Source organism: Cebus imitator, unplaced genomic scaffold (assembly GCF_001604975.1).
Source record: "Cebus imitator isolate Cc_AM_T3 unplaced genomic scaffold, Cebus_imitator-1.0 Scaffold489, whole genome shotgun sequence".
NCBI lineage: Eukaryota > Metazoa > Chordata > Mammalia > Primates > Cebidae > Cebus > Cebus imitator.
In genome coordinates, this window is record NW_016107804.1 from 185,743 (window position 1) to 204,925 (window position 19,183).

Here is a 19,183-nt window from a genome sequence, read left to right on the forward strand (position 1 = left end):
CACTGCAACCTCCACCTCCCAGGTTCAAGGGATTCTCTTGACTTAGTCTCCCAGGTAGCTGGGATTATAAGCATGTGCCACTACGCCCGACTAATTTTTGTATTTTTAGTAGATACAGGGTTTCACCATGTTGGCCAGGCTGGTCTCGAACTCCTGATCTCAGGTGATCCACCTGCCTCAGACTCAAAGGGCTGGGATTACAGGTGTGAGCCATCGTACCCAGCCTATTTCCTTAAAAATTTTAAAGGTTATACCTATAGTCAATTTAAAATGTTGATAAAAACCAACTATACTAATCATAAACATATAGTTCAGTGATTTATCAGAAGGCAGACACCTATACACCTATCCCTCAGGTCAAGAAATAGAACATTTCCAGTACCCCAGCCCCACTCGTTCCTCCTCCCAGTCTCTTCTCAGAGCAGTAACCATCGGCCTCAGTTTATGATGATTACCTTGCTTTCTTTATACAGTCAATCCTTATTTTCAAATTCCATATTTACCAATTCATCTACTCACTAAAATGTATTTGTAACCCCAGAATCAATACTTGTGGTGCTTTTGTGGTCATTCTCAGACATATACGCAGTTGCCAGTCCCCTCATGTGCCCATTTTCAGCTGAGATAGAAATAAGGTGGTGCTCTGCCTTCTTGTTTCAGCTTTCATAATGTAAATTGATTGATTGATTGAGACAGAGTCTTGCTTTGTCACCCAGGCTGGAGTGTAGTGGCACAATCTAGGTTCACTGCAAGCTGCGTCTCCTGGGTTCAAGCGGTTCTGCTGCCTCAGCCTCCCTAGTAGCTGGGATTGCAGGTGTCCACCACCATGCCCAGCTAATTTTTGTATTTTTAGTAGAGGTGATGTTTTACCATGTTGTCCAGGCTGGTCTCAAACTCCTGACCTCAAGTGATCCGCCTACCTCGGCCTCCCAAAGTGCTAGGATGACAGGCATGAGCCACTGCACCCAGCCTTTGCAGTCTTTTTAATGCCATATTTTTCTCAACTTTTTGTTTCCTTGGTGATTAAACTGTTTAAAATGGCCCCGGAATGTAATTCTAAAGTGCTGTCTAGTGTTCCTAAGTGTGAGGCTGTGATACGCTTTACAAAGATACATGTGTTAGTTAAACTTTGTTCAGGCATAAGTCAGTGCTTTTAGCTATGAGTTCAATGTTAATGATCAGTAATATATATTAAATAAGATGTTTTTCAACAGAAACACATAAAACCAAAGTATGTGTTGATTAGCTGACAAAAATATTGTGACCCTGTAGAGCAGGGTTGTCTAATCTTTTGGCTTCCCTGGGCCACATTGGAAGAAGTAGTATTGTCTTGGGCCACACATAAGATATACTAACACTAATGATAGCTGATGAGCACGAAAAAAAAATCTCATAGTGTTTTAAGAAAGTTTACAAATTTGTGTTGGACTGCATTCAAAGCCATTCTGGGCCATTTGCAGCCGTTGGGCCACAGGTTGGACAGACTTGCTTTAGAGGCTCATAAGAGTCTCATTCTATTTCCACTGTGACTGGTGGCTCAGCATTTTCCAATTAAATGTTTGCATCAACTTTTTAGAACATAACTACTGCAGATAATGAGAATTGACTGTAGTTTCATCACCTAAATTTGCATTCCTAAATATTACAGTAGTATTCTGCCCGTTTTTAAAATGTTATGTAAATGGAGTCACACAGTGTGTATTCTTTTGTGCCTGGCTTCTTCTGTTTAATATGTTTGTGAGATTCATTAATATTTTTGCATGTAAAATTAATTTGCCATTTTTATTACTATATAATAGTTGTATCAATATACTACTGTTTATTTTTCATCTTATTGATGGATATTTGGGTTATTTCCACTTTGTGGCTTTTGTAAGCAGTGTTGCTATCTTATACATGTTTTTAACTACACATTTACACACATTTCTCTTGGCTATACAGTTGGCCCTTCATATTTGTGGGTTTCACCTCCATGGATTCAACCAGTCATGGATCAGAAATATTAGGAAAAAAATGAAAAAAACGAATGGTTGCAGCTATACTGAGCATATACATTTTTTGTCATTATTCCCTAAACAATACAGTATAACAACTATTTACATAGCATATACATTGTATTAGGTATTATAAGTAATCTAGAGAGGATTCAAAGTATATGGAGAATGTGTGTGGGTTATATATAAATACTACACTATTTTATATAAATGACTTGAGCATTCATGGATTTTCGTATTCAAAGAGAGTCCTATAACCAATCCCCCAGAAACACCAAACGATGACTATATGTGGAATTGCTGAGTGGACCCCATCCGTTTTAGATTCTTACCAGTTTAGAATCAGTTTGAGATTCTAACCATTTATGTTTGAGAGTTCCTAACTTGGTAGTGTCATAGTATATCTTTATTCTAATTGCTGATATATTTGACTTGTTAGAAGTTAGACAGTAGAAATTATTTATTCTTAGTTTCAGACTGCATATACATTTCCGGTTCTTCCTTTAATAATGTATATGCAATACATTTAATATTCCTTTTGGATGACAGAACTCCTGTCCTCTTTGGAGAGCAACACAGTTGTTACAGATTTAAAAGTCTTTATTACTTTTTCTGATTATAAAAGTAACATTTTTATTTAGAAATTCAAATACTATGGAAATGAACAAAACAAGCAGTGAAAGCCTCTCTATAATTGGGCTATGTGTTAAAAGATAGAGTAAGGGTAAAGGATCTATATTATATACATTAACTGATTTTTAAAAGGTGGTAAATATAGACCAGGTGCTGTGGCTTATGCCTGTAATCCCAACACTTTTCGAGGCTGAGGTGGGAGAATTGCTTGAGCCCAAGAGTTTGAGACCAGCCTAGGCAACACAGGGAGACCCTGTGTATGAAAATAAAAAAATCAGCCAGGTGTGATGGTACTTGCCTATGGTTCTCAGCTACTTGGGAAGCTGAAGTGGGAGGATCACTTGGGCCCAGGGAATTGAGGCTGCTGTGAGTGTGATCTTACTACTGCACTCCAGTCTGGGAATCAGAGCAAGACCCTGTCTCAAAAAAAAAAAAGGTAAATATATGTATTTGGTAGGGCTGTTTTGATACATCAATTTGGTATGTCCCATGAGTCATAATGTTTTGTTAGGTTATAAGCATTTAGACCCTGCAAGGAATGGTGGGAATTTTCCCTTTACAACATAGGATGATGTCTGTGCAGGCAGTAATGGATTTATGAGTCTGGTCTAATGTACATTCTCACCATGCTATGCTCCAAGTGTTTTATGGAAACATTTAGCAAATGCTTCAAGAGGTTTAGCAACGATTTTGCTAGATAGACTAGAATGAAAGCCCAAATAAAAAGGAATCTCTTCTTTTATGTTTTTCAGAACCCCAAGAATGGGAGTGTTCTATAAACAAGGACCTTTGATAGGAAGGCTATAGAGAAGGCTAAGCTTTTACTTTTTTTGAAACTTTGGATCCCTGTTCCCTTGTCTGTGTTGCTTTGTCTTTAAAATTTGCTTTCCCTTTTTGGAATTTGCTGGGTAGAAAAAAATGTTTAAAAATTCGTACCAAGTAAAACATTTGAAATGGAGCAGTTTTATGAGTTAGGATAGTAGTAGGTGTTTAATTAATGTTTATTGAATGCATAGATGAGCTGGGAGGTGCTTATCATTGTATAGCATTTCAGAAGAGGAAATAGGAAGAACTTTATCAAACATAGGTGGAGCTGTAAGAGATGCAGTGAGATGAATAAGCAGATGATTCACCTTTAAAAAAATTATGTATTTCTAAGGTTTGAGTCTATATATGTAGATATCAAAGCCAAAGGTCAATAAATGTATTAAGAATATTTCTTGTCCTCATCATGACTTTTGTAAGTAGAGCAGCTGTACTTAAAAAAAAGTTTATTACTCCAACCAAGACAGATGCTAACATTTACCTGACACAGATATAAACCATGGGTTATCCTAGGCAAACCAGAACATATAGTTGCTCTAATTAAAAGGGACTTTATTTTTTTTTAGTTCTCATTGAAGCTTGTAGATCCACCTTAACAGATTTCTCCCTGCCCTATATTATACTTTTTAAATAACACCGAAATTGTAGAAATCATTAGTTATTTGAGTGCAAACTTATATATTCTTCTAATACCTTTTAGGCTGCAAACCAAGGGCCAAAATTTAAAGACCGCCGGCTACAGATATCATGGCACAAGCCCAAGGTACCATCTATATCCACTGAGACTGAAGAAGAAGAAGTTAAGGAGGAGGTAAATTTAATGATTGGAAATAAGAGTTGAATTAGATCGCTTCTTAATTATGTGTTTTTCATGATATGAAATAGTATAAATTAAAAAATAGATAACTGGGTTTTTCTTTCATGCATGCAAGTTAGAACTAGTTTAGATGTTTCTTAGAGAGTTAAAACAAGTCTAGAGATAGAAAAAGCTGTCTTGGGAGTTATTTTCTTCTGGTATAGGAAAGACTGTTCTTTTTTGTTTACATTTATATTGGATTTGTTTGAGCTTTAGAAATTTTTATTCTGATGAATAAAGTCAGAGATTACATAAAATAAGTTTTAATCGATTGATTTCACTTTTTGTTTTTTCAAGTTCCATAGTAACAGATTTGAGTTTCTTATTTTCCTTCTGTGTATAATTGGTTAAAATGAGTGTGCAGAAGTTGAATATAAAGGCCGATACAAAATATCAGCCTCTTAAAATATATGAGAATTTATTTTGCTCTTTTACTTGTGTTATTTATCATCAGTTTATCTAGTGAACACATTGGCTACATTGTGAGGTTTTCCTGATTTATCACAGTCTTGATTTTAAAAGATACCTAGCATTTATAGTTTGATCAAAGATCGTCTCACTATATGAGTAATTTTATATAGCAAAAGCAGAGATGTTCCCCAGATTAAAAGAAAATGAAAAGTCATGATATTTGGGTGGTGTTTGCAGATACATCTACTTTGTCTAAGATTTTAGATTTTTATATAAGATTTGGAATATCAGTGTCATGGGGAAGTTAGTATATTCACCTCTTACAAACAGTTGAATGGATATAAAACAAAGATTTAGGTGTTTGGTCATTTATTTTCCTAGTTTTTAATAGGATAAATTAATTTTAATTAACTTATCAGAAATATATCTCATAGTTTAAAAAAAATTTTCTCTACTAAATGTTCACATTATTTATTTTCCTGATGCTATTAGCATCTTCTACTAGCAAAATTAGGCAGGGCGGTGTGGCTCACACCTATAATCCCAGCACTTTGGGAGGCCAAGGCGGGTAGATCACCGGAAGGTTGGGAGTTCGAGACCAGCCTGACCAACATGGAGAGACCCTGTCTCTACTAAAAATACAAAATTAGCTGGGCGTGGTGGCGCTTGCCTGTAATCCCAGGTACTCAGAAGGCTGAGGCAGGAGAATTGCTTGAACCTGGGAGGTGGAGGTTGTGGTGAGCTGAGATTGTGCCATTGCACTCCAGCCTGGACAACGAGAGCAAAACTTCATTTTAAAACAAAAACAAAACCTAGCAAAATTAGTAGAGGAGAAGAATTTGTATTCATTAACAAAAATATTTTGGGCTTTTGTTTTGCCCTGAAAGATATTCTTGCATGCATCCCTTATAAAGCCCATCCAACCTGGGCATTGTATACTAGCCTGTTTGTCCTTTGGCCTAAAAAGCATTTTACTTACCATTGTTGTGTACTAAGCAGATATTAACCTCTCTTTCTTCAGGAAACAGAAACCTCAGATTTGTTTTTGCCTGATGATGACGATGAAGATGAAGATGAATATGAGTCTCGTTCATGGCGAAGATGAAATCTGACGCTAGCTGTATAATTTTTAGGAGTATTGTTTAGAAGAACAACTTTTAAAAATTATTTAAAAGAAGTCAATGAGCCAAAAAAATTTTTTTTATTTTTCTTTTCAACACAGTAGGTTCAAGAACAGCAAGTTTGCTATGTAAACACATCTCATAACTGTACATGATATTAAAGCACCAAAGGCCTAGTGACTTTTACACAGTTGTGAAGATCCACAGCAATGACATGGATAATCTCTAGAGCCTTATTTTCCACACCACCCTTTTTTTGTTGCTGTTGGTGTTGGATTATGATGTAAATGACAGGGTGTTCAGAAATTTATTTTGGATTATAATCTACTGATAAAATTTAATTAAATGTCAAAATTGCCTGTAATCTTTTAACTCTCAGCTATTATGGATGGGTCGTCAGACAGTAGGAAATATTTGTAATTAAAATACCCTTTTGCTTTCAAGAGTTGTCTTGGAAGAAAAGTGTGTTTAATTTTTTTTTTTTTTTTTTTAACTTTGGAGGAGCCCAATTTGTATTCAGTCTGAATTTGTTTTTCATGGTATTTATGTGTAGTAGTACTATTTCAGTGAAAATCACAACAAACTCTGTGTTCTTAAATGCTACAGCAATGGTAGCTAGCTCTGTAGTATTTCCATTCTCTTGTCATATGAACTCCTGGACTTTTCCTGCTACTGACTCTTAGTTTGCTTTGATACTTAATGAGCACTGGTTTGGCTGGTCTTTTTTAAAATTTTTATAACTCAGAATGTAAAAGGCTTTCACCTATTGCCCCTTTCTCGTCCCCCTTTTCCTCCTCTTGCCTTTCTATTAGGCCTGACTTAGTCATCATTGACGTAAGTGGTTCATTTGGGCAACCACAGGCAGTCTCCAGTAAAAGGTTCAAACCAGCACCTGGATAAATAAGTGATGTTTTGATGAGAATGATGGAAGGATTTTGGGGAGAAGAGAATCACCAGCTTTTTTTTCCCTCTTTTGAAGCTTCAGTTCAGTTATAGTTACACAGAAGGGTTTAAAAGTGTCTGAAATTCTTTTCCTAAATTTAAATGATGGTAAGGTGACTGGGGGTGAGGGGTGGGTGGGAGGGGGTTGAGGGCTGAGTATGCTAGTAATAAATGCTAGTCCTGTATGACTTTGATCAGAAGACCTTATTTTTTCATAATTTTGTAGCTTGTTGCTATCCATGAACATATGCATCTTCAGTGGACAGTTTCCTTTACTGTGTGCATTTTTACTGTACACTGGATAGAGTATCTGTTAAGTAAAATATATATGTAAATTTATGTCCTTGTGTTCTGAATGTTAGATGGAAAAGCAGAGGAGCAACACTACACTGTACTGACCCCTGGGGAAATAAAATGATTAATGTACATAGGCTGTCACTTTTTCAAGGATATACACATCTGTTTTTATATATGTGTGGTATGAAAATTTGAAACCTGCTATTGGCTCCAAAAGGTTCTTGGTGACCACTATATCAAGGATTTTGCTTGCTGAGGTAAAGACTATTTCTCAAAATAGAAACTATTCACTGAGAACTTAAAACCATCAGGCTTCTAGATTTACTTAGCTAAAAGAAGTTAAATCCCATGTTCTGATAATCTTTATTCTTCTCCATGTTTTCCTGGAATGATGTGTCAAACCAGGGTCATTTTTAAGTTCATATAATTTTCTTTCATAATAAGGACTTTCTCTTTATAGGTTATTGTTATATTTCTAGTAACACTGAAGGTAAAATAAGCTTATAAAAGAAGGAAAACTTTAGAATAGGGTACTTAGAATACACAATCTTGCTCCTTACTCCTCCATCATCTCTAATGAAATTTTTCTTGATGTCTGTGGCTCAGTCAGTATATATTTTGAAAGATTCATTGTGGTGAACATTTTGAGTCCTGACAGTTTAAACGTGATAGAGGGAACAAAGGATTTATATATTTTTTGTACAAAGTTTTTTCTTAAACTGTATAATTTTGTAAATAATTTGTTTGGTTTTTTTTTTTGTGTACTAAAACTACCAGCGTATAGATTTCAATAAGAATTGTTGTATTTTTGTATTTGGAAACTGAAAATTACAGTAAATTAATGGAACTAAGAAAAATTTCAGTAGACTGACAGTTCAACAGAATGAGATTCCTTTTCATATGATTTTTTAACCTCAAAATGGATGTCTTATTACACTCTCAGTAAAAAGTTGAAGATTTGTTTGACTTTTTCGTATTGGAGGCAGAGGATGAAAGAGAAGTGTGTTAAAGTGAAAAACAGTTTTTTCCAGTAAGATTTGAGGCCCTTTCTATAAAAGTTTTCAGTACACCTTAAACAGGACTGAAAACACTTTATGCTTTCAAAGAATTTCAAAACATGTTTGACTCAAAGATAAATTTAAAGTGAGTTAATAATATTGGAAAACTTAAGGTTAGCATAAAATAGTTTATATATATCCCCTGCCTCCTTTGGGATATTTTGCTTCCATCATCAAATCTTCAACTGTTAGAATTTCACTTAAAAGTGAATAACTGCCATACCTGCTTTCTTGGCATCTTCATTTACAGAAATAACATACAGTATCTAAGGCAAATTCTGTTCCTCTTAATATGTATGCCATCTTTGTAAGTAGCTGATCAGCAATAATAGCCACCAGTTGACTAGGTCACCCTGACATACTAGTGGATTAATGTTCAAGTATTGCAAAATTTCCCTCAATATCTTTATGTAACATTGAGAAAATATTGTTACCAGCTAAGATGATAAATTGGAAAACAGTCTTGGTAAGGTGAGAGGGTCCATGGTGATGGATTATTATTTCAAAAAAGAAAAAAAAATCATGTGAAAAGGAATAGTGGTTCCTCTTGATGTATAGTATGCCTGTATTATAGTTTTTACAAAATTGTGAACTTGTGTAATAGTATAATAGGAGATATTGTTGAATTTCTAACTGTTTATACATTTAAATTCATATATGTAATGTTTGTTTTATCAATTACAATCTGAATTTCTAAGAAGCATGTTGACTTTTGCAATAAAGATGCAATATGGAATGGTTCACAATTGGAAAAAAAAAGAAAAAAGATGAAAGTATTACAAATTTAAAAGAATTTGGAAAATTTATGAACCATTCCAAAAATTATAACAATCACCAAAAGAGCTGTAATTCTGGCTTGTTCTGGAAAGAAAGAAAATGTGTGTGTATGCTTGCTTGTGAGAGTAAGTGAGGAGTGGATATGTATGTGTGTTATGTTGTGTTCATAAACGTGAGAGAATGTCAGTCAATATGAAGTTGGGTTTGAAGTCACTGGCTATTAAATATTAAGTAGGATAGCTTTCTCAACAGTAGTCTGGAGAATGAAAGAGAAGGTATTAAAATGCTACTTGTAAGTAACCTTTGGTAGCCACATTATTTTGTTCATGGATATTTCTTGGTATCCCTCATATAAAGTACACAGCAGTTTCATGAAAGCAATTATTTTAATGTTGTCTTGAGGATATTCATTATGCCTGCCGACAGCAGGAGGGACATTTTACTTAAGTAGAATAGGGAGAAGGGGAAAAAAAAAACACTTAGAAGAGATGACTTGAAGATAACATCAGTTCTGAATGTGATGAAGATTTGTAAGGACAAATCCAGTCCTCATGCACTAAGGACTGGGTGGTGATGAGAAAGAGAAGTGTTACCACTTGGTTTTCCCATTTTAAAAAAATTATAAAATTCCCCTTCCAATGATTACGCATTAAGGAGGAGCATTCTTTAAATTTCAGCTTACACAAGGTGATACTGAAAGAATGAAAGTAAACTTTATTTTCATTCTTTTCAAATAAAATTTATTTTATCTTATGTAAATAGCAAATAAGCTGTTTGTCACCATTTGCTTTGAATAGATCATAATTAATCCTAAATATATTTACAGTAAACATTAGTTCTGGGACTTTTTTGGAGGGGGCAGGCATAATTCTGTACATAGTTACATCTGTTGAACAAATGTTCTACTAAAATGGAGCTCTCATTAACAGAAATTAATGTTTTTATGTGATTTTTTACTGGTTTTGAAATAAATTGTGCTAAAGCCAAGGATAAATTTTGAGTCATAGTCCCTGGCATACAGTCAAATCTGGATCTAGATATGTTACCGTAAACACAGATACAATTGTGCTTATCAATGTGGGGATATTGGATGATAGAGTCAGGGTTGCTTTAGATTAAATGGACCAACATTACCTTGCTCTGCAGAGCTGCTCATTTTATGTTCATTTTTAGTCTCAAAGACCTAACTTGAGCGGCCAGCTAAAACTGACTCAAAAAAGAAAAAGGCAATCTATTGCTACTGCTTGTGTTATGAATTACCTTCATTTATGCTAAATTGATTTTATTGCCAAGATATCTCCTTTCAACAGGATCATCTACCATTTGGCCTCTTCCCTGTTCTGCGGTTGACCTTAGGTTAACTAAACTATGCCAACATTCTGAGATAGGCAATTTGATACAGGGTAAAATCAAGGTCACAGTAGTGTTTGATGATTGTGAGATATTTGTAGTTTGCATCTACTCTTAAGCTTCGGCAAGCATTTCTTTTGGTGGTGGTGGTAGTAGGGGTATTGGTGTTCATTAACATAAGCATGATTAACATCGCTGTTCTTTTTCTCTGTATGTTATATTAAATTATCTTTTGTAAAAGAGCAGCAAGGAAAGAAAGCCCTTTAGCTTGTTTTAGATAAAGATAAGCCTGAATTTCTGACCTCACTTCCACTTCAGTTTTCTAACCACTTAATAGAGTTGTTTGTTTGTTTGTTTGAGACGGAGTCTTGCTATGTTGTCCAGGTTGGAGTGCAGTGGCACAGTTGTGGCTAATTTTTGTGTTTTTAGTAGAGACGGGTTTCACTGTGTTGGCCAGGCTGGTCTTGAACTCCTACCTCAAGTGACCCTCTAACCTCAGCCTCCCAAAGTGCTGGGATTACAGGCGTCACCCCCAGCCAATGTCAGAGTTTTACTACTTTGATATAGTGACCTACTAGTTCTTAAAATAACATGTCTAGTTGGAGTTCAGGTTTAGCACTTGATTGTTCAAAATTGTTCTTTACTCAATTCTTTGAAGCAGTAGGGGTGGAAAAAAGCCTTTTCAGCACTTAGCCATGTTTCTATTGATTAAATTCTGAACACCCCTTTGTAAAAAAAAACTTTATAAAGATGAATGTATTATTAACAATTTTCTAAAGTCCTTGTGATTTCATCTCTTCTTAGTTTGCCTCCAGATTTCTATTATTGTGAGATACTGATATAGTTCTTCTAATTTTAAATTTAGTAAGGGCTAATCCAGACCTTGCCAAATTAATTTTTTCTTCAGGATAATTTGGCTTCAAGATTGAGAACTACTCACATGTTCAGTTTGAGTTCTTAGACCAGACCCTGCCTATTTATCTGTGTAAGCATATTCCTGCATAAATTATTGAATGCTAGTTTCTGAACCACCTTCCAGCTTTAGGGTTATTTACTTACTTTAGGATTTAAGTTCTTAACATTGAGAGACTGTAGGGGGCTCCAAAAGGCAACATTTAGCCTTGGAGGAGGGACTCAAATCTTTTTTCACAGCAACTCAAAATGAGACACATTTTGCATTGCAACCCAGTATACACACACGGAACAAAAGTTTACAAAACAATACCTACCCAATATGCAACTGATATTTTCATCCTATTAGATAAAAATTCTTGTTAGGACCCACTATTTATTGAGTTGCATGATGGAATGCATTTTGAAATCACTGTCTTCCTTACTGTGACATTGTGGAAACGATTTTGAGTATAAAATGTTATTAATTTATTTTGTTTTTATTTTGCATGGAAAAGTGGTCCGAAGTCTGAAATTGGCCTTTAAAAGTGAAAATACCATACATCAACTTATTTGATGTTTTTTTCTTGAAGGACATTTTGTAGTTTTTAAAAGTAGATAACTTCTGAGTGACTTTTTAAAACTTGCCTACAGTTTTATATTTTTGTCATTACTTGTCTTTGGAAGAAAGTGGACTATTGATATATTGGTGCTACTTTTTATGCAATTCAAATCACTTTTGGTAGTTATTCATATATTTTTTAAAAAGCTGTGAAGTCAAATTACAACTCTTTAAGGTCTATAAATAAATAAAATATATGGCTTTGATTTAATTTAGCACTTAATTTAGAGTTTACCTTAGCCATCAACCATTTAAAGCAAACCAATTTTGATATCTAAAAAAACCCTATGTATTCTAACATGCCATCGACTTTCACCTTTTTCAAACACATATAAGTTTATAGGAAATGTAAGCAATAGATAAGTCCTGTAGAAAACATAATTAACTGTCTTTGCCACTTTTCTTACTCTTGGGCAAGTGTGTCACTTGTCTGTACATGTCTGACCCTTCCCAGTTTCTAAAGTGCAAAGAGAAAGACTGGGGACATGTCCATAAGAATATTGCCGTATCTTCAGAAATGCAAAGGAGAAAACCATTAAGTCTGCTAAGTAGTGAAATCAGAACTCTTCATGGAGTTATAAGCTACTTACACATTTCAGTATTTCTACCCTCTTGTGTATGTACCACCTTGTTCAGCTTTGAAAACAGTTTTAGAGAGAAAGTTGCATTCCTGAGGTCACCCAACCTGTAGTGGTGGAGTCATCATTTGAACGAAGGTCTGACTCCAGAGCTCAGGTTCTTAACCTCTGTGCTCCACTGCTTCTAATAAAATGGAATATTGCAAGTCTGTAGAATGTCACTGATCTTTTTTATTAGTGTCTGTCAAACGCTGCCATCCTGGCTCCATCTATCTCATCTGCCTTGGATTGGAACCAGACTCCCGGGGGAGCCACATTGTGTTTTTAGGTAGCATATTGGAAACCACAGAGAACAGTTTATTTATGTTAATTTGTGGGGGAATATTTTAAAGTAGTAATTTTCTGTGACCTCCACAAGGTACAGCCAGCCGATTCGATACATTTCACAATAATTTGGCTACATCATAACCTATGTTATTTTATTTTCAATTTTATCTTAAATGTTTTCCCTGTGGCAGATTAGATTATGATAATCTTGCAGTATTTCTACCTTGCTTCTTTGTGTTTTTCAATATTTCTGGTGCCTTTTTCCTTTTAACCTTGGCATTAAAAAGATCATGCTGGACATAAATAAGTTTACATGCTTTAATTTAATGATGTTTTCATATAGTACACTGAATTTTCTAGACAAAAAGTGCTGAGAATAGCAGTGTTCATATATAGTTATGTTTCTGCCATAGTTTTTTAAAAAGAATATATTCTCAGTGAATAAAACTGATGTTCATGTCATTGTTCTGTTTTGGGATTTATTTTATTTTATTTTACACATTCAGATTTCTTAGATCATTCCAAATCTTTGTGGATTTCTGATTTTTGCTATTTGGGGAACTTCAAAGTGTTTATTGACTTATAGTTGTTATGGTAATAGTTATCTGAAAAAAGAAAAAGATGTAAGCAGCCTTGAAGAAGAGGGGACTTTTTATTCTTTGTCAGTCCATGAGAAAGCTAGGCATGTTCTAAGAGGTTCAATGAACAAGTTTTTTATTCTTGACAAATTTTGTAGCATTAGGGAATATTTCCAGTATGATAATTGTATCAGGGAAATTGCTGAAACAAAAGAGAATGATTATAACATTCTGCTGGCCACACAGCACATGTTTTAAGAAAGGTGTTTCACCCTAAAAATAAAATTGGATTATGTCGTGTGTGTTTTTTTTCCTCTGTGAAGATCCCAGAAGTATGTCATGTGTGTTTTTAAAAAGCTTTACTGTGATCGAATGCTTAAAAAAAATCCATGTTATTAAAGAGTTTTTTTTTTTTTTTTAAGCATACAGTATTTTGCTTTGAAATGTTAAATATAGGGAAGGAAGAATTTTATACATAGAAACTTAGTTTCTCAGAATTATAACTTTATTTTTTGAAAATTTTCTACCAATATCTTTAAAGCACTTTCTCCTTGATTTATTTAAATCCTAATAAATTATACATTTCTGCACTTTAGCCATTCATGTGAAAATTATTTGGAGTCATCTCAATAGAATGGTGCTGTGTGGTCTCCCCAGGCCTCCAAGTATGTCAAAAAAAGTTTCATCTACTCTTTGTTTTAAATTTTAAGTGAATATTACTGATAGATAAAAGCCAAAGAAAAATCTAAAGATTAAAGTAAATTATTAAAATTACTTAAGAGTGAGGACTTACATGAGAACTCATTTTATGGAAAGCTGTGCTGAGATCCTAATATTTTTGGAAAGCTATTTGTTAGTTACAGACACCTGTCAATTTCTCAGAAATGGTTTTACCTAGAAAAGAAAAGTAGAACCTAATTAGTACATTTGGACGTGTTCAGAAAATTTTCAATATTTTAAAACCAACACACAGCATATTTTGCCTCTTCTGTTTTACAACCATGGGAGGATTGCCTTTTTATTCATTTTGAGGTTTTGATTATCATCACTGGAAGTTTTATGCTTCATAAACTTAGGGTAGCAGAAGTGGTTACAGTAGATGGTTTTACTTGTCTTTCTTTTGGCATGGCCTACATGAATCAGAATCCAAAGAAAACCAGCACACTTAAAATAGAAAAATTGCACTTCAGGAGGCTGAGGTGGGAGGATCACTTGAGCCCAGGAGTTTGAGACCAGCCTGGGCAACATGGTAAAACCCTGTACTGAAAATGTACTAAAAATACAAAAATCAGCTGGGTGTGGTGGCAGGTGCCTGTGTCCCAGCTACTCTGGAGTCTGAGGCAAGAGAATCACTTGAACCTGGAAGGTGGAGTTTGCAGTGAGCCAAGATCATGCCACTGCGCCCCAGCCTTAGGGACAAAGCAAGACACTATTTCAAAAAAAAAAAAAAGTGCAATGAATTTTGATTGTGTTCAACATTTTAGTCAGGTCATTCTTTACAATTCTTGCCCAGAAACATAGATTTTTTTTTTTTTTGGCGTGTGTGCCATAAATAAGAAATTAAGAAAACAGATGAGACTATAAAATACTCCCCCCACAGAAGCACTTCAATAATTGTGGAGCAAATGACTTAATGAAGAATCAGGAGAGAGAAGGAAGAACAACCTATCTCAGCATTGTATTTGGTTAATTTTCATTTCATTTCACCACAGTCAATTTGAATGGTGCTAAGAAGAAATTATTGTAAATTTAGAAAAGAAATTGTGGAAGTTATTACATCACAATATACTTACTTTTTTTTTTAAAAAAAAGTTAAGTCTTGGTTTCTTTAAGCATGGTTTCATTTTCATTTAGTACTTTTTTTTTTCATGCAATACTTTTATGTCAGCACTCTTTTTTTCCTTTGGGTTTTTGAGACAGAGTCTCGCTCTGTTTCCCAGGCTGGAGTGCAGTGGTATGATCTCAGCTCATTGCAACCTCTGCCTCCTGGGTTCAAGCGATTCTTGTGCCTCAGCCACCCAGCAACTGGATTACAGGCATGTGTTATCACACCCAGCTAATTTTTTAAAAATTATTTTTTGTAGGGACGGGGTTTTGCCATGTTGGCCAGACTGGTCTTGTACTGCTGACCTCAAGTGATCCTCCCGCTTTGGCCTCCCAAAGTGCTGGGATTACAGGTGCAAGCCACCACACCCGGACTGTGTCAGTATTCCTGACCTGAGAGAGGGATGGCAAGCAGAATTCAGGCCCCACAGAGCTGACGAAGGTAGCTCATCTCTCACACCTTGGGCATTCTTCAGCCATAAAATGGTCAGGAGAGTCCAGCCTTATGATCAAAATAAGATTGTTTACCATGTCGTTGCTCATTGTGTGACTCACTGTGCTGTTTCTTAAACATTATTATTTAACTCTGAGATATACTATTATTTTTCCTTTTTTATACAAGAGGAAACTTGGGCACAGAGCAGTTGTGTCACCCATAGTCTCAAAGCCAACAGTTAAAGCCACGTTATGTCTGACATCAAAGTGGGGCTTTTAACCATTGCTTGATAACTGTGTTCACATCTCAATTCTTGCTACCTGTGTGAGCTGTCAGCTGGAATTACTTGGTCTTTTTGTTTTGTTTTGTTTTTGAGACAAGGTCTCTCAACAGAGAGATAGCAGTCGTGCTACCATTATAGCAGTGGTGCTATCATGGCTCATTGTAGCCTCAACTTGCTGGGCTCAAGTGATCCTCCTCCCTCAGCCTCCGAAAGCACTGGGATTACAGGTGTGAGTCACTGCACCTGATCTACTTAGTCTTTACAAGGCTCAGTTTACTCATATAAAATGAACATTGTAGTATTGGTACCCATTTAATGTTCACCTGATTGCAATGAACATTAAATGGTAGTTCGCTGAAATTATTTTGTGGAATGTACATCACTATTAACAGATTTAAGCTTCATCAAATTGTCTTGAGTTATTTTTAACTGCAATGGAATTTTCTACGTTGGTTATTAAATCTTGTGAAATCACCTAAATAAATGTGTAAGCAATGTTGGAGAAAAGAGAAAGGCATACTGCTCACCTGAGTTGGCACCTCTATATTTCTGTAATACTGTACACCATAATAATCAACTTGATAAAGACAACTGTAGGTAACAACATTTTCTAATTCTTAGCAGTTGTAAGTACACATTACATGTAGTCATGTGGTGCGTCAAATACAGCATGTTTTGACAGTCTTACAAATCACTTCCCAAGATGGTAGAAGGGGTTCACTTTCCTGATAAGAATTCCCTCTTAGCAGTTTTCCTTATACCACATAAAAGCATAAACATCTAGTCTTGAGTTCTTTGTTCTGGATATTTAAGAGAGCCACTTCAGAATCACCCTTGCTGGCTGTTCTGTTGTCGTATGATCTGCTCCAGCCCAGTAAATCCTTTAGTGTGAATCCCTTAGATATAGAAAATGAGCCGGGCGCGGTGGCTCAAGCCTGTAATCCCAGCACTTTGGGAGGCCGAGGCGGGTCGATCACAAGGTCAAGAGATCGAGACCATCCTGGTCAACATGGTGAAACCCCGTCTCTACTAAAAATACGAAATATTAGCTGGGCATGGTGGCGCGTGCCTGTAATCCCAGCTACTCAGGAGGTTGAGGCAGGAGAATTGCCTGAACCCAGGAGGCGGAGGTTGCAGTGAGCCGAGATCGCGCCATTGCACTCCAGCCTGGGTAACAAGAGTGAAACTCCGTCTCAAAAAAATAAAAATGAGATCTTTCCTTTCCTTAACAATTCTAGGGCTGGGTGCGGTGGTTCGCACCTGTAATCCCAACCCTTTGGGAGGCTAGGTGGGCAGATCGCTTGAAGTCAGGAGTTCGAGACCAGACTGGCCAACATGGTGAAACCCTGTCTCTAATAAAAATACAAAAATTAGCTGGGCATGGTTGCGCACGTCTGTAATCCCAGCAATTTAGAAGTTTAAGTCAGGAGAATTGTTTGAACCTGGGAGGCAGAGGTTGCATACAATGAGCCGAGATTGCACCACTGCACAATTTTTTTTTCATTTCCAAATCTCTTTATTATCATAATTAACCTTTACTTGGAAAGCAAGCAGTAAAATCTGTTCAGACAGCATGATTATATTACTGTCAGGCCAACAAGGATGGAGGACTTCTACACCCTCAAGAAAGGCACACTGAAAGAGACAGATTCCAGTTCCCGGGAAGGCTGACCCAGTCAGCACTAAAAACAGGATTAGTGTACAGCTATTAAGAGAATCATATAGTGACTTTATTCTTACTGCTTAAAAAAAGGTGATGGTCAACATCACACAGGGAAGACCAGGTCCACAGTTTGTCCAGAATCAACTGCTACCACATGAGTCTTCTTGGTTAAGTCATTTGAGCCCACAGTGACAGAATAGGTCCCTGGATATACTTCTCTGTAGAGGTCCTTAGAGACATTCTTAGTGGTCTGGGATGCCCCTGGAGCATGTTCTGACACTTGATAGATGTCTCCAGGACCAAGTGATGTCTTTCTTCTGTCTTTTCTCTGACCACTCCCTGTGTCCGAGCACATGTGCAGATTCGACTTGTCTCTGTGATATCCTGGGCAACAGAGTGAGACTCTGTCTCAAAAAAAAAAAAAAAAGCAAAGAAAGAGTTCTGTAAATTATGTATACTTGTGTATAAAAAGCTAGCCAATGAATTATGCTTTAGGGTGTGGCCAAAGAAAAACAAATAGAAAAATTGATGAAACTATTTTGCATATAGAATAGGTTTATTTGGGGAACACTAGAATAGTTACTGAATAGATATAAGTACAAAGTATGTGAAATAACTTCACAAGTTATTCATGGATTTTACATTTCTGGATAAAAGGCAGAAAAAAAATTTAAAAGCAAGCTGTCATTTTCTTCATCTCGTAAGTTTTATAAAATTATCATTCAAATGATGCACACTGAAAATAATCATTATTAAAACTACTAGCCATTTCTTTTTTTAGTGAATTCTATTATAACCATTTAAGCAAATGTATTGATTTATTGAACACCCTGGAAGATAACAATGTTTTAAACACACAAATGGAAATAGACACACTTTTTGTCTGGAAACGATGTTTGTTTCCCCTCTTCCCTTCTAACATGCCACACTATTCAAGTGACCAGAGGGAGACTTTGCTTACTTTTTTATTAGATTGATATTTTTTTCCCTTTTTAAAATTTCAATAGCTTTTTGGGTACACTTGGTTTTTTGTTACACGGATGAATTATATAGTAGTATATAAATTCTGAAATTTTTATAGTAGTATATAAATTCTAAAATAAATTCTGAAATTTTAGTGCACCAGTCACCTGAGTAGTGTACATTGTACCTAATGTGTAATTTTTAATCCCTACCCCCCACCATCCTCCACCTTCTGAGCCTCTAAAGCTCATTATATCACTCTGTATCCCTTTGTGCATTCATAGTTTAGCTCCCACTTATAAGTGAGCACATAAGATTTTCAGTTTTCCACTCCTGTGTTACTTCACTTAGAGTAATGGCCTCCAGCTCCATCCAAGTTGCTGCAAAGGACATTATTTCATTCCTCTTAATGGCTGAATAGTATTCCATGGTGTATATATAGCACATTTTCTTTATCGGCTCTTTAGTCAAGGGGCGCTTAGATCGGTTCCACATCTTTGCAATTGCAAATTGTGCTGGTATAAACATACATGTGCAAGTGTCTTTTTCATATGAATGACTTTTTCCTTTGGATACCCAGCAGTGGGATTGCTGCGTCAACCGGTAGATCCACTTTTTAGCTCTTTAAAGATGTACTTTTAGTTCTTTAAAGAATCTCCATACTGTTTTTCCATCAAGGTTGTAGTAATTTACATTCCTACCAGCAGTATATAAGCATTCCCTTTTCTCCACATCCACGCCAACATCTACTGTT

The 19,183-nt window shown here is 35.7% G+C and overlaps 1 protein-coding gene across 2 annotated transcripts in view; it reads left to right on the forward strand.

Moving 5' to 3' along the window:
* Window positions 1-9,908, forward strand: part of RBM27 (RNA binding motif protein 27) — an 83,209-nt gene extending 73,301 nt beyond the window's left edge. Inside the window, exons 20-21 of one of the 2 annotated variants that reach the window (XM_017513230.2) lie at window positions 4,153-4,263; window positions 5,741-9,908. In XM_017513230.2, coding sequence (XP_017368719.1) covers window positions 4,153-4,263; window positions 5,741-5,824 — 195 coding nt within the window. In that variant the 3' untranslated portion in view covers window positions 5,825-9,908. The remainder of the gene's footprint in view (window positions 1-4,152; window positions 4,264-5,740) is intronic. The other variant, XM_017513231.1, reaches the window with a different exon arrangement.
* The last annotated feature ends 9,275 nt before the right edge of the window (window positions 9,909-19,183 follow it).